This window comes from Sardina pilchardus, chromosome 24 (assembly GCF_963854185.1).
Source record: "Sardina pilchardus chromosome 24, fSarPil1.1, whole genome shotgun sequence".
In the NCBI taxonomy this organism is placed as follows: domain Eukaryota; kingdom Metazoa; phylum Chordata; class Actinopteri; order Clupeiformes; family Clupeidae; genus Sardina; species Sardina pilchardus.
The window spans coordinates 11,429,200-11,443,367 of record NC_085017.1 but is presented as its reverse complement, the minus strand read 5'-3'; the positions used below and the strand labels follow the sequence as shown (position 1 = coordinate 11,443,367).

Here is a 14,168-nt window from a genome sequence, read left to right as displayed (position 1 = left end):
ACTCTGTTACAAGGGGAAGACAAACATTTAATGGGAGTTTTTTTCCCTGTAAAAGTGTGACATATAAAACAACTGCAGTAATTTCCTAATCGCTTCAGATACTGTTTGAAAATTGAGATTCATGTCCCATTTGTCTGATTAAATACATGTATAAACAGAAATACTACAACAAACACCTACTGGGCCACTTTAATAGTAAAAGTCTTTTTACAGTTCTTTTAGTTTTTGATAAAAAAAAGAAAAAAATTGTACAGTCTCGCACAGTTTGTGGTCCCTTGTTGAAAAGGCCTATCTCCTTTCCCTTAATAATGATAAACCTTTTTTTAAAGAAAAAAAAAAGTGCAAACAGAGTAGCCACGTTTACATGGACAGTATTTCTGTCATTCCGATTGCACTACTCTGACTGAAAAATGTACCGTCTGTTTACATGGGGTAGATTCTATTCCGTACTCTCAAACGCTCTTGAATCTTTGATCGGAATAGCTGCTGTTGTCTACTTTTCCTTGAGAAGATAGAGAAGTCAATCCGAATCACCATATATATGGCTTATATACTGTACCATATACTGTATACATATGGCATATATATATATATATATTCGGAATAGGAATGGACTACGCCACCTCTTTCCTTCCGATTAAAATTCAGATCAGATCAGGAATTTTCATTCTGATTGAGGTGATCATATGACACTTTTTATTTCGATTCAACCGTTTCTAATCGGAACAGAAGTGTCCGTGTAAATGTGGCTGTACCAGATGTTCTGTGGAGAAATGCATTATGTTGTGCCTTTGGATAGAAGGTTGCCTGGTTAGTTGGGGCATGGCCTCTCCCTGAGTGGTTTCCCTCAAAAGAATCATGTCTATCGCTCTTGTTTATTTAATTAACGACCACAAATCAAGGTACAGTGCTTGTGTTCAAACACAAATCTGTCTGTCCTTTTTAACTGTCCCAAATGTGAAAAAATATGTTATCATCAACCATCATATTTACATGTCATTGACTCTCTTCCTGCACCTCGGTGCTTGCACCACTTCTTGCCCATACAATTATGTCACTTCCTCTTTCATCATTGCTTCTCTTTTTTATCTCTCCGGTTTAGCTTTGCCAAAGATTTTCAAGACTGTTCAGCCTTATTTGGCTTTCTTTGACAGCAGTTTTTGTTGGCACATGATCTGGGTAAACTTTGTTCTGTGGTGGTGGGGGATATGTACATATACATGGTGCATGTAGACTTTATCATAGCCATCTTTTTTTTTTAAATATATACTCATTTCAGTCACTGACGCTTGTTTGCCGTGACTATATGGAGTGTCCATGTGTCGGCTTGAATTTTATTCTGTGCACTGCACAACAAGTCCAATCTGTGTCAAATACAGTAGTCCTGTTCCCAAATAAGGCCAGGGTGAGTTGACAAAAGAGACTTTCGTTGGCACTGCCAGGATGTAGTATCTGATCTCAAACATCCTACACACTGCAAGCACAGTTGTGCAGGTGAGTGTTGGTTTACAGAATAGAGATCCAGAGTTGGTTGATCTTTGCAACTGAATTTTGTATCATCTTCATTAGTTGTTACAATAAAACATTGTTGTTATAGATCCCAGTAAGGACTCTTCAGATGAACGGTAGCAGCTCATTAGCTCTACTATCCCAAGTTATTCCCCATCTGGCAAAAGAAAAAAGATTAAACATAGTGAGTGCATGGCAATCTCTATATTCTTCCTCCAAACCTGTCTATTGACTCATGTCTCTTTTTCCCATGACCTGTATAGAGTTACAGTACCATCACAAAAAGGAACAGTGAACACGTTTTTCATGTCAGCAGATGTCTTGTTTGTCTGTGATCTAGGCCACAACATCAAAGTGGTCTTGAGCTTCTCCCATACTCAGTAACTTAATACTATTGACAAATTGAAAGACTATTCAGGTCTATAAGGAGTGCAGAAGCACAGATATCCTCTGAGTGCCTCTCAGAATTCACAGAAGCTTTGTAGCAAGAGAACTGCTTTAGAGAGACTACAATGCTCTGGTATAATCAATCAATCCACACTTACTGAAGCGCAGATGAAACTGGCTACTCTAGATTTGAAGCATGAATTAGGTTACCATTCCAGTAAACAGGATATACAAGAGAAACTGTTTTTGTGACCTCATAATCATCATAATACTTTTTTCCAAAATTAAAAAATGCTTTTTCATTTTTTCTTATCAAGACTTGTTTATGTAATACACATATTAGCTAATTTCTCAGTAAAAATGTTATGAAACAATACCTCAAAACGGCTGTACACTTTCTTTTCTTTTCGCATGCTCTCCATTCTCTTCAGCAGGTTTTCACGCTCTTCGGGGTTGGTGGGAGTCCGACTAAACCGGTTTTTGACCTGGTATTTGAGAGCGTTCTCTTGCTCCAGATCAGACGCTAGACCAGCGTCGCCACTGCCCTCATCAGTCCCAGCTGCATCAATCTGTTTTTTCTTCTGTCTGTTGTCAGAGATTTGCTCCAGGATTACTTTAGTGTCGTCCCTGAGGTTACTACTGAAGATCACATTGGATGTAGAGGATTGATACCGAGATTGGCTTGGTTTGGTTGTAGCCTTATGATTCTCTGGAAGATTGTCAGAGGAATTTTTATCTGCGGTCTCTTCTTTGATTTCTGGAACTGTTTTCATGCTCTTACTGTCTGAAGTCAGTGTTCCTGATGTCTTCTTCTCACCCTTTGGTCCAAGGATACCCTTGAGCCTCTGTGTCTGTTTCTTAAGGAAGTCAAGAGCTTTGGTGTCTTTTTGTCCCTCTGTGTTGAGTGAGGTGTTGGAGCCATGGCGAGTGAGACTCTCACGGGATTCAGCGCGAGACATGCTAGATGAACTCTGGCTTCGCATCTTTTTTATTTCACTCTTTTCTGCATCCGTGGCATCGGACTGCATGTCTTCATCACCCGACATACGACGTGACTGAGAGGAGGTTTTAAAAGACTTCAGTGGGTCCTTTTTAAAAAACTTTGGTGAGGGGAAAGGCTTCAGAGTTTTTGCACCTGCAGAATCTTTCTTTACATCAGGGTTTTCCTCGTTCTGTGTTATACTGTTTTTGATCTGCTTCTCAATATTTAGCTCAGAAGGTTTAGGTTTTAAAGTTGCCACAAGAGGCTTGTCTGTCTGTGGTTCTGTTTTGGTGGGTTTCACTTCTGGAAGTTTATCAGCAGTTGTGTCAGTGTTAAGGAGATCTGACTTTTTCAGTGCTGGTTGATTACTTTTGTCTGTGGTGGATTCAACTGTTTTTGCTTTTCGTTTAGCCGCAAGTTCCTTGAAGTACAGGAGTCGGCTTTCAGGATCATTCATGTTTAGCTTAGCCTCTGGTTTTGCAGGCTTTTCTGACTCTTCCACTATGGATGTAATGGCAGATTCCTCTTTGTTTGTTTTTGCAACCTCTTTGGGGTCTTTATTAGGTTCATCAGTGAGTGTAACAACTTTGCTGTCTGAATCAGCAGCGTGTGTCTTCTTGTGCTTGCTCCAGTTAAAGGGCTCCCTCGATAAAGATCTCCTCTTCTCAAGGATTTCAGCCACTGCAGAGGAGGTTTTTATTAGATCACTCTCTTCCTCCGTATTGCCTGAGGTACTATGCGTCTCTAATTTTGAAGAACTGAAAATAAGTGAAGACCGTAGACGAGAGCTCCTTTGGAGCATTGGGTTGATTCGGTTCCGGAAGGATTCATGTTTTGTGAGGCCCAGTTCCCTTGGCTCTGTTTCTCCCTCTGTTCCCAAAGACGAGAGAGAATCTGTTGACCTCCTCTTGGACTCAAAGTCAGTTGTGCTGAGATCCTTAGAACCTTTCCTTTCTTGTAGGATAGGTTTACCAAATCTTGGACGAAGGTCCAGTTTGGGCCTGTGGGGGTTGCTGGGTCGCTCCCTATTTTCAAATCCCCTCTCATCTGAATGGTGCTGGACTTCATCAAAAGCGTCTGGACCAAGAGGTTCATTTAAGCACTCCTCCCCTGCGTCCTCATACGCACTCAGGTAGGAGCTGATTCTCCAGTCCCTCATTCCTTGCTTTACGTCAGGGTCCTTTGCTTCAAGCTCTTGCTTAGCCCCAGGAAGCCTTGGCGGATGTATCTGTGTTGGGGAATTCTGGCATGCATATGTCTGTCCTGCTGTAGGTCTTTTGTGGCTTGTTCGGTCATAGTGCCCTGCACGTGGGTGAGACTGTCCAGATTTGAGATCATCAGAAGACAGGGCATCGTAGTCAGACGGTGGCTCCAACTCAGGTGGGTACCCTGAGTCAGAGTGCTGGTCCTGCTGTAAAGCACGGCTGCGGAGCTGCTCGTAACAGCCCTCAGCCTGGTACATGTGTTTTTCCCGCTGGTATTGCTGATCCATCTCGTCCAGGTTGCCCATGACGCGCTGTTTCATGTACAGGCGGGAGGAAGAGTAGCTCTCCTGTGTCCCCTCAGCATAACTGTGCCTCTTGAAGGCATTCCTCTCTATCTGCTGGGAGGCCATAATGGAGCGGCCCTGTTGCACAACGCCCTGCTGCATACGGAACTGCTGTGAGGAGTACTTGCCCATCTGCAGGCCTGCTGCACCGACCTCTAATGTGTGACGGTAGGGATCCTCACGTCTAAAGGGCAGTCCGGAATCCATGCGGTCACCAAACGAATACGCAGACATCTCTGCCTGGCGAAAGTAGCCACGTTGCATGCGCAGGGACTGAGTCCTTTTCATGCCAAATTGGTTGCCCATGTACCCACTGCCATCAGAAGGAACAAGTGCATTTTCCACTACCAAGGGCTGTGATTGGGCGAAAAGAATCCGAAACTCTTCATCAAAAGTGGCTACCAACTCCCCCAGGAAAAGATGAGCAATGCACCGATGGATCTTCTCAAAAGACCACATGAAGCTGTCAACAAACAAGTGTTACTGATTAGTGTGACTGCTATGTGCCTGTTTCCTTAAATATGAGCAAAATTGAAATCAATATGGTAAATGCCTGCAGCAACAATATAGAATAATCATGTCTTGTGTGGAGTGAACAGGATCTATATAGAATTACCGAATTACAACAGGCATACTATAGTATATAGTATAGTAGCAGTGGACTGGTTGTTACACTCTTTTTTCTTTTTTCCAAGGAATGTGTCTGTTCTTACCTGTAGTTTCCACTGAGCACAGCTCTACAGTCAGTCAGTAAGAAACGGTCCGTCACCTGACCTTTAAATGACTTTCCTGTCCGGCAGAAGTATGTGACACCTGATACTGTCCGTACACGCATCATCTACAACATAAACAAGATTTACATTGTAAGATGTATTGATAAAAGGGTATAGTAATCTCAACATAAAAATGATGCCTCACTGAGTCAGCAACTTGTGTGAGCAGAGCAAAGAATGTGTTTTTACTTTTGAGTCATGGCACCTTATCTTCTGGAAAATTGCCAGAGTAAAACTTACATGAATCAGCTCGAGGTTAACTTTGCAGCTGATCACCATAGAAACAAAATAGTGAGAATTCTGTTCATCTAAAAGGATGTAGACAGGTACGCCACGTGCAGCCGCATCCAGGAGATCAGCAAAGAGGTCAATGTCAGTGAACACGTCCATTACCACGGCGATGACCTGGCGAAAAAAAAATAAAATCCAAAGAATGACCTTTTAGACTAGGCAACTTCAAATATTTAAAAACAAAGATAAGGCCTGTCAAATAACATGTCTGCTTATCATCACATTATCCAGTCCAGGCCTCAACGAGGAGATCTTCAAAATATGCTGGGCATTTCGACCTTAACATGCACTGATCTGTTTTCAGTCTGATTTAATGCATCATCAGCCATCATCATGGCTTGGCTGGTGTTATTATTCAATGTATTAATTTATCATGTAACATATTTCCACCTCATTGAAATTACAAAAGTAAATCCTGTCAATGTTCTGACCAAATAGGGACATACAAAGTCTTCAATTTGATTTAATCTTCAAAGGTACTTAGAAATACAATTGCTTAAAAATACAATTCAATGGAAATAATAACTAATAATCAAAATAATAAGTTTGACAAATAACAAAGTGAATACATCTTTAACACCTGAATGGTGAAGTTGCCCATGGCAAAGAAATGTTGTACTCAGAGTTCTATGAACCCTAGATTTACTCTACATTCAGGAAGAATGACATGCTTAGTTTGTTCCTCATTCCTGAGTTGAGGTTACCTTGATAAGTTTTGACTTAAAGGAAAAGTCCAGCGAGTTTCCACAAAGAACTCCATGGTAGCTCACGTTGCTGCTGGTGCTGATATTGACCAATTCGCATTTAGTTGGTAAATCATGTTGCATCTATGTTTTTGTTTGTTTGTCTGTTTGTTTTTAACTCATGTCATCCTCTGTGGACGATTCCCACCCATTTTCACTGACACATTTTTACTTGTGACTTTTTACTAAACGTGACTTTTCAATGACCTTGACAATGCCCCATGACCCCATGATAATGCCCGATGACTTTTCACAGCCTATAAATACAAAATTGCTTGTTGCATTGCAAAATTGCATGTATTCTATGACTGTAGGAACCGTGTCTGTGTGACACTTAATCATAAACGCAGAGAAATGGCTGTTGATGAGACAGAAACACCAAATAAGAGTAGCACTTTGATTATCTTTACTAAAGATTAGGGGTGGGAATTGGCAAAAGAATGACAATTCGATACTATTGCGATATTTGGGCCACAATTCGATATTATTGCGATTCTAAACATATTGCGATACAACAGGTATTGCGATTCGATTCTGCGATATATTGCTATTCATGTCTCTCATATTGTTCGAAGGCATTACAAAAAATAAGGAAAATAACACTGTTCAACTCACTTTGTCATGGTATGGTGCATATTAAGGTCCTTACTATTTGCTTTTTGTTGAAAACCGAAACACACCCACACTTTCGATTTGAAATTGCCGTTGAATGCAAAATAAAACGCCACAACAAGCGCCACCTTGTGAGCGTAATATCTTGAATTTCCCCCTTGGGGATCTATAAAGTATCTATCTATCTATATATCTATCTATCTAGCATATTTAATGTGATCAGAGTAAACCCTGAGTAAACTCGCCTCAAATAAAAGTAAAATAGATAATTAAATTATATAATTAAGTATTGCGATACTTTGAGCTACTCGTATCGATATAATTGCATGCACAAAATATCGCGATACTGAACAGAATCGATTTTTTCCCCCACCACTACTAAAGATGATCAAAGATTACCAAAATTAAAGCACAATGTGAAACCTGTCTCTGAGCACTTGACTCTAAAAAAAATATTTATTATCAGAAATAAAATGTTCAATTGCAATAAAAATCAGTTTGTCATTTTCCCCAAATCAGTTCCAATATTGGTTACTTTTGGCTGCAAAAATCAAAACAAATCTTTGCAATATCTTTGCAACTATCATATGTTCTATTATTCTCTCACCTGCTGAGCACTTTTGATGAGCCGCCGTGCCTGCTCCTTGATGCTCGGCATTTCAGGATCGGAGGGGTTCACGAGGGTCGTGACCTCTGTAGGGCCTACAAATGAGTGCTGTGGCCAGCCAAGGTCAAGGCCTGGTGCATCAAGGTCAGAATGCAGCGGCCAGTAGGTGTCAGAGGAGCCATCTTGGTCTGCTTGGTGATACGTCAGCTGGGGTAAAGATCCGCTGGGGGCCTGCTGGGTCTCTGGTGAATGCATGGAATTCTTGATGTGCTCCACCTCTGACTGGCAGAGGAAGTCGACCACATTAGCGCTCTGCAGGAATTCGTAGTAGCCCTCCATGCCATTTTCCACAAGTGCATCAATGGCCAACCGGTACTCCTCACGGTAGTGGGGGGGGAGGTAGTTTGGATCCAAGGGATTCTCCCCCACAGACGAACTCTGAGACCGGTGAGGCATTGTGGGCACTGAGGCACAGGACCGTGAGAGGTGGGCCTGAGGATACAATTCAACACTGATTTAGTTTAACTGAGACAGGACAAAATGTCGATCTTGAGTTCAGGTTCAAAGTTTATTGTCATGTACTCATAAATAAGCATGTATAAGTAATGAAATTCCTTGTGCTCAAGTGTCCATTAAACTACAGTAATAAATTAAATTTTAAAAAAAATTAATAAAAAAAATTAATTAATGTCTCAAAATATACTAGCGTATATTGTTTATCTAAATCTACCTATTCCTGCCTGAATATACAGTGTTACTAATTAGAGCAAAGGTGAGGTCCATGAAGAGATGGTGTGTGTGTGTGTGTGTGTGTGTGTGTGTGTGTGTGTGTGATGTTTCAAAAAATTCTGACATGTTAAAAAATTATTAGACAAATACGACACCAACAAAACATGCAGTCTCACAAACAAGAACTTACAACTATAATTAACAAGTGACCAAATCATGCACTTGGTCTGTCTTCACAACATGATTATAGTCCAGACATTATGAGGTGTTGGACAAAAAATGCAGGTCTAACGCTTTTTCAAGGCATGCTCAAGCCTTTCATAACAGCATTCTAGATGTAAATCTCCACAATAACAATAACCTTGAAAGGAATTCTACATCCTTCGTCACACTTTGCCTATTTTGACTCACCCAACGTTTAGCATGCCCGCACACCTTTGACACACCCAATCCCCTCTAACACGCCCACTTCTGACCTTCAGGAACCTGTCTGTGGTTATGAGGCGTTGAAATTGAATGAATTGCTCTCATCTTGCAAACAACGCACTGGAGCATTGTACGTCTTTCTGAATCTTACAACAATGACAACTAACATTCACTTGTGTGTATGTGAATAGTTAATGGCTGTGGACTAAACCAAATGTAACATACTCTGGTCATGCCACCTAGTATTGACTTCTCTTGAAGATTTCTCAATGCATTGCCAAATAAGGATATCTGGTTTCAAAGAGAAGTCATGAGGAATCTCAGTGCAAAATATCAGAACCAGATCTAAGTATCAGATCTAAAACGTATTTGGTTACACTTTTTGTAAAAATTGGCTTTAGAGCCTGATCATATGGAACTGATGTGTACAGGCTTGTCAGGCAAGTTTGTTTCAACAGAAACTAGTCCATGAAACTGGCAAAAAGACATTATGGTCTATTTCCAGTGCTGCACATTATTTCCCCTTGAGGGAAAAATGTGGTCCACATTTTCCACAAGTTTCTAGTTTGAGATTTGAAACAAAACATCCATGCATACGTTAGAATAGAGTAGAGTGTATGGGTGTGTTTGCCCGGCTGTCATGGCAACGTGGTTTGTGGTTGGTAGACACAGAATTGTGGATTACAGAAAGTGACTCAGAGAGAGAGAGAGAGAGACACACACACACACACACACACACAGAAATCTCTTGTGACTAAGCACTGGGTGATTCACCAGCAGGATTCACTTCCACATACAATAATTACAGCTCTCCATTTCATGCCATCTAGACATCAGAGATTACCCTTTGTGAAGTTGTGTTCATGCATGTATGCACACACAAAACTTACTACCAGCAAGACTCTCTTACTCTCTAACCAAGATGTTTACTCAAAGAACTAGCATGAGTTTTCTCACAATATACTCCACATCTATACACACATGCTACAGCTGTGCAGCCCCTCTAGCCTGTATCATTGGCAATCTACGGTACATCAAAAGTGGCCAAACTCAACAGCACAACAACAATAAATCAATCACAACTGTGTAAAACGTTCTGTGAATCCAGTATCCATATTGCACAGCACAGGCATTGTATCACACTGTTCTGGTTAGGACATTCCAATCAAAAACAATCTGATGCATTTTATTTTGTCGCAAATGTTAGGCCTAGTCATCATCATGCTTTGTGAGTGCATTCATTACAAAATACTTATAATACACTTACTGGTAAGTCAACAACAATGAATACTTTGTGAAAATATATGTACATTATTCTTAGGTAAAATGTTATGTATCAGTTAAAGAAATACTGGAAATATTGCTTCATCTGTTCTAAAAACATGTTAGAACAGCACTGCTTCAATGGAATGCTTTCTACAGTTTCTATGCTGCAGCAGCACCCCCCCACCCCCCACTCTACAGTGCTTTAAGAACATTGCCGTTGTAATATATTGACATATGTTTTTACATTTGAACCCAGCAGAACCCTGCCCGGACTGAACAATCATGATGAGGCCGACAGGTTTAATTGGGCAGACTGAGACATACTGACTCATGACTGTGTTCCTGTTCCTCAGGGCTTTCCTGTTCTTTCTGGGTTGAACCCACGCGCATGAATTTTAAACATCTCATTCTCAGGACCTTCCCTACCCACACACAGGTAGGGCCTACATAGCAAACACTCGTTCATACGGCACATACTAACACGCATACACAAACACACATATGGGTGAATTTCCACATTCATTACATATTTTCTAGTCTGTGTGTTACAAAAAGGTATCCTCTCCAGCTCAGTTTGCTCCAGCTGCATTATTGTAGCTATACCATGTGAAAATGGCCACCCTACTGTGAGCTGAGTGTTTTGCCGTGTTCTGGATACACCCATTTTACTCAAAATATGCTTGCAGGTGGAGGTGTCTCAAATAGGTGAGAATAGAAGAGTGGCTGTTTGATTAAACATACGGTACACCTCATTGTTCCAGGACAGCATAAACATTCATGCTTCAGTCAATGAAATGTTATACAGTATCATTGATTTTGTCCTTTCCAAGCAACACAGGTGCTCCGAATTATCAGGTTTATTATCCTCATATGGCAGGCTCATTAGTTCTGTCTTCTTTTCTTTACGATATGCTACTTGTGCAACAACTACAAGTTCAATTTAGTCCCTGTTCACTATCTCTTCTCTGTTTTCTTAGTTTCCTTTTTAACGTGTTCTCTGACCAAGTGCTCTGACTGTACTCTACAGGTATGACTGTGTGGTCTCTCTAGTGACCAAAGGGTCCAGTGCTCCTGTCTATCTCATCACTTTATGGCCTCTGCTTATCTGTTTTCTAGCTTTACTGTGTTCTCTGTCCTTTCTTCAGAAGTTGTGAAGTCTTGTGTAGTGTATCTTTGCTCAACAGATGTGCTGTCTGAGGGGTACATTGTCTGTCATGTGATATCAAAGAGGTCCTGAATCTCCTGATAATTAACTGTGCTGGGAAGACATGATTAAAATTAGTTAACCCATTGATGGGAAATATATTCTTGTACGGTAAATAAAAAGCATAGAATTACAAAAAAAACGGAGTTACTCGACAACAGCTCTCTAATCGCCAGTTTAGATGGCAGATAGGGCTCTCTGACTTAATTGCAGTTTCAATTTGAGCTCCAGCTGAAGTATGAGTGCTTTGGGTTGCATATTAAATGTGTTATGTAAATACAGTTACCTTACCTTACCTATATGCTCCCTACGTGGAGGGCTGTTGTAAATTAGCCTCACCTTTTAAAGTTTACACTACATGATATAACCATCAAGGGATTTTGTATAGAAGTTTCATAATGTAAACAATTAGCTGGCCATGTATCCGTACACTCAAAGGTTGAAACAGAGAAAGCATGTGGTAACGCTGCCTATTTGTCATGTCCAGTCATCATTAGAAGACCTGGAACATTTTCTGTTTTCAAACGATTTACTGTCCAGATGTTTCAATTAGCTGTTGTTTTGGGGCTAACTTGCAAATTAATGCATAGTTCTTTGTTGTCAATTCAAAGGGATATGTTCCCATAGGCAATGAGAAGTATGGCACTAGGGATGGGATGTAATATGAATAGTTATGGAAATGGAGATAACTCCTTCACTCGTTTCCACTCGTTGTCTGTTAGTATGGTTATTTTGGTAAGAAGGCAGAGGTGGAAAAGTCCAACTTCAGAAAGTAAAAGTCCTATACCACACATATCTGTGCCAACCATTAACCAGCTGATTCTAATTAACACAACTCTTCAGCCAGGTAAAGCAGCTAATTGGTGAGATCACCTGTGTTAAGTGCACAGGTAGATCCAATACATTGTTGGACTTTTACAGAAGCTGAACTTTTCCACCTCTTTTAGAAGGCTACTCAATATGCTGTATTGTGTGTCTGGTAGGAGAACCTTCAGAAATGAAAGAGCAGCCTAGTCTGTTACTTAGTTCAGGGGTTTACGGCCTCAGTGAGTGGCAGATAGAAAAGGTTCTTCAACAAGCCTACAACAGGCTACTAGTCAAAACACCAGACAACAGGGTACACAGATAATTGAAAATCATGACCTCCAAGTTGTATTACTCTGCATCTAGGCTATTACCTTCAGCTCCCAGAACATTGTGACATTGAACAACATGTATCATGGGTTTCATTAGGTCCCTTCCCACAGGTGAATACAATCAAGATTATGAACGTAGACTGCATGATGCTTGATTAATACACCTGTAGAAGGGGACCTGATGAAATCCATGAATAATCATTCTGCCAGCATACATCAGAGCCATAGAAAGAGAGAGTTGTGACACTCTTTGATGTTGCCGCCACACGATCAAAAGTTCCAAAAAAACCTGTGCTGAATGGCTGAATCGCAGGAGGGTGGGATGTACTTCTGGATGCTGGAGAGTGTAATCAATTAACTCATTGACTACTGACCAAGAGATTGGCTGTTAATAGATCCAAAAGTCCCATAACGCGGAAAAAGCACTGCCATTTTTTCCAATGGAGGTCTATGGGAGTGTCGCCACTGTTTTATCTACCGCTCTGGCATACATTACATTGTTGTTGAATAGTTATAGTTGTGATATTTTTTTTAATAATGTCCAGAAATAGTTATGATCTGTCTTTTTATCAACAAGTAGGTTTAGCAACAATGTGTATCTTTTGATGTCTATCCTACTAGACAGATCAATGTAATAATGTCAGTATCAATACTGATACTATTCTGATACCCAGTTGATTGAATCATTACCTCTGATGTTACCAACAGATCCTGCCATTCTGCAACAAGTTGACAATGTCATGACCTTTAGTTGTCATGTGTGACTGGGATAGACAATCAAACGTGCAATCTCCTGTAGAGGTACTGAATGAAAGATGTCTTGACAAGTGAACTGGGTGTGTCGTTGTCTCTGCCCCTCCCAAAGGCCTTCCACTGAACTTCTACAAGTATAATAGTACTACAGCCAATTTGTGCAATACAGACACGTCAACTGACTGAATAAATCATGGATTTCAGAAGCTTTTAATGCCCTCAAGAGGAGTATAATAAAAACAATATGAAGTCCTGTAGCCAAAGTAGCCCTACCCTATTCATGATGCAGGCATAGGCCTAAAGGCTTGACTTTCAGACTTGCCAATAAGGCACACAATTCATGCTGCAGATGAAACCATTAAACACTGCAGTAACAATGGCCTTTGTCTATCTATGCCTACTTGATCAATGTCAAATTAAACCTGTTTTTAATATTCTTTAACACTGATGTTTTGGTAAGCTTACATTGGTCTGCTTCTGGTTTCCTTGCCCATTTATCTTATGTCCAAATCATTGCACTCAAGGATTATGAGAGGCACTGCAACAAGGTCTGTTGTCGTCCAGTCAAATGTAACGAATCTGCTCTCACAATGCATGGAGTCAACTGATACTCGACCGTTTCAAACCGTCAGGTGACAGGTAAGCTAAGCTTGTCCTTCGCCGCATTTGAACGAAGATAAAGGCGTATATCTCGGAAACGATATCCTCCCTGTTCAAGCGTTAGTTAAAACTGGATCGTTAACTATCCTATCTCCAAACAAAAACTCTGGCCCTGCTATTGTATTGATTCAAGAACATTCAGGCACCATGAACAGTCAGAGATGGGCACAGCCTATGCAGTTTAGAATTCACATTTGAAGTTATGATGTGTTTTCGTAAACTTACAAAGATAACTTGTACAGTCTTTCGATTTCCTATGATATCGTTTCACATTATATATCATGAGAACATCGCTGCCTGTATAGCCTACATAGCCCAAGTTTCTTCAAGCGGAGTCTTACCTAATCGTTTGGATTACAGTCGCTTCGAACTCCGGTGTATCCAGTGCCCGTTCCCACTTTTCCCATACGAAGTCCAAGACTACATTCCTGCCATCACTGCGGACTCCACCCAAGCTCTGCAAAACCTGTTCGCACTCGGCCGATTCCTGCCTGCCTGTAGGCTTGCCTACCTCTTGACGAGGGAAAAAGTTAGCACTCGT

General features: G+C 40.8%; 1 protein-coding gene across 1 annotated transcript; it reads right to left on the bottom strand.

The window, feature by feature from the left end:
• Positions 1–6: 6 nt before the first annotated feature.
• On the bottom strand, positions 7–14,168 carry fam83hb (family with sequence similarity 83 member Hb). The gene is made up of 6 exons (XM_062529462.1): positions 13,969–14,168; positions 7,454–7,945; positions 5,441–5,605; positions 5,141–5,265; positions 2,274–4,890; positions 7–1,666 (listed from the first exon to the last, which is right to left on the bottom strand). The coding sequence occupies exons 2-6, from the start codon at positions 7,907–7,909 to the stop codon at positions 1,646–1,648; spliced, it is 3,384 nt and encodes a 1,127-aa protein (XP_062385446.1). The 5' UTR covers positions 7,910–7,945; positions 13,969–14,168; the 3' UTR covers positions 7–1,645.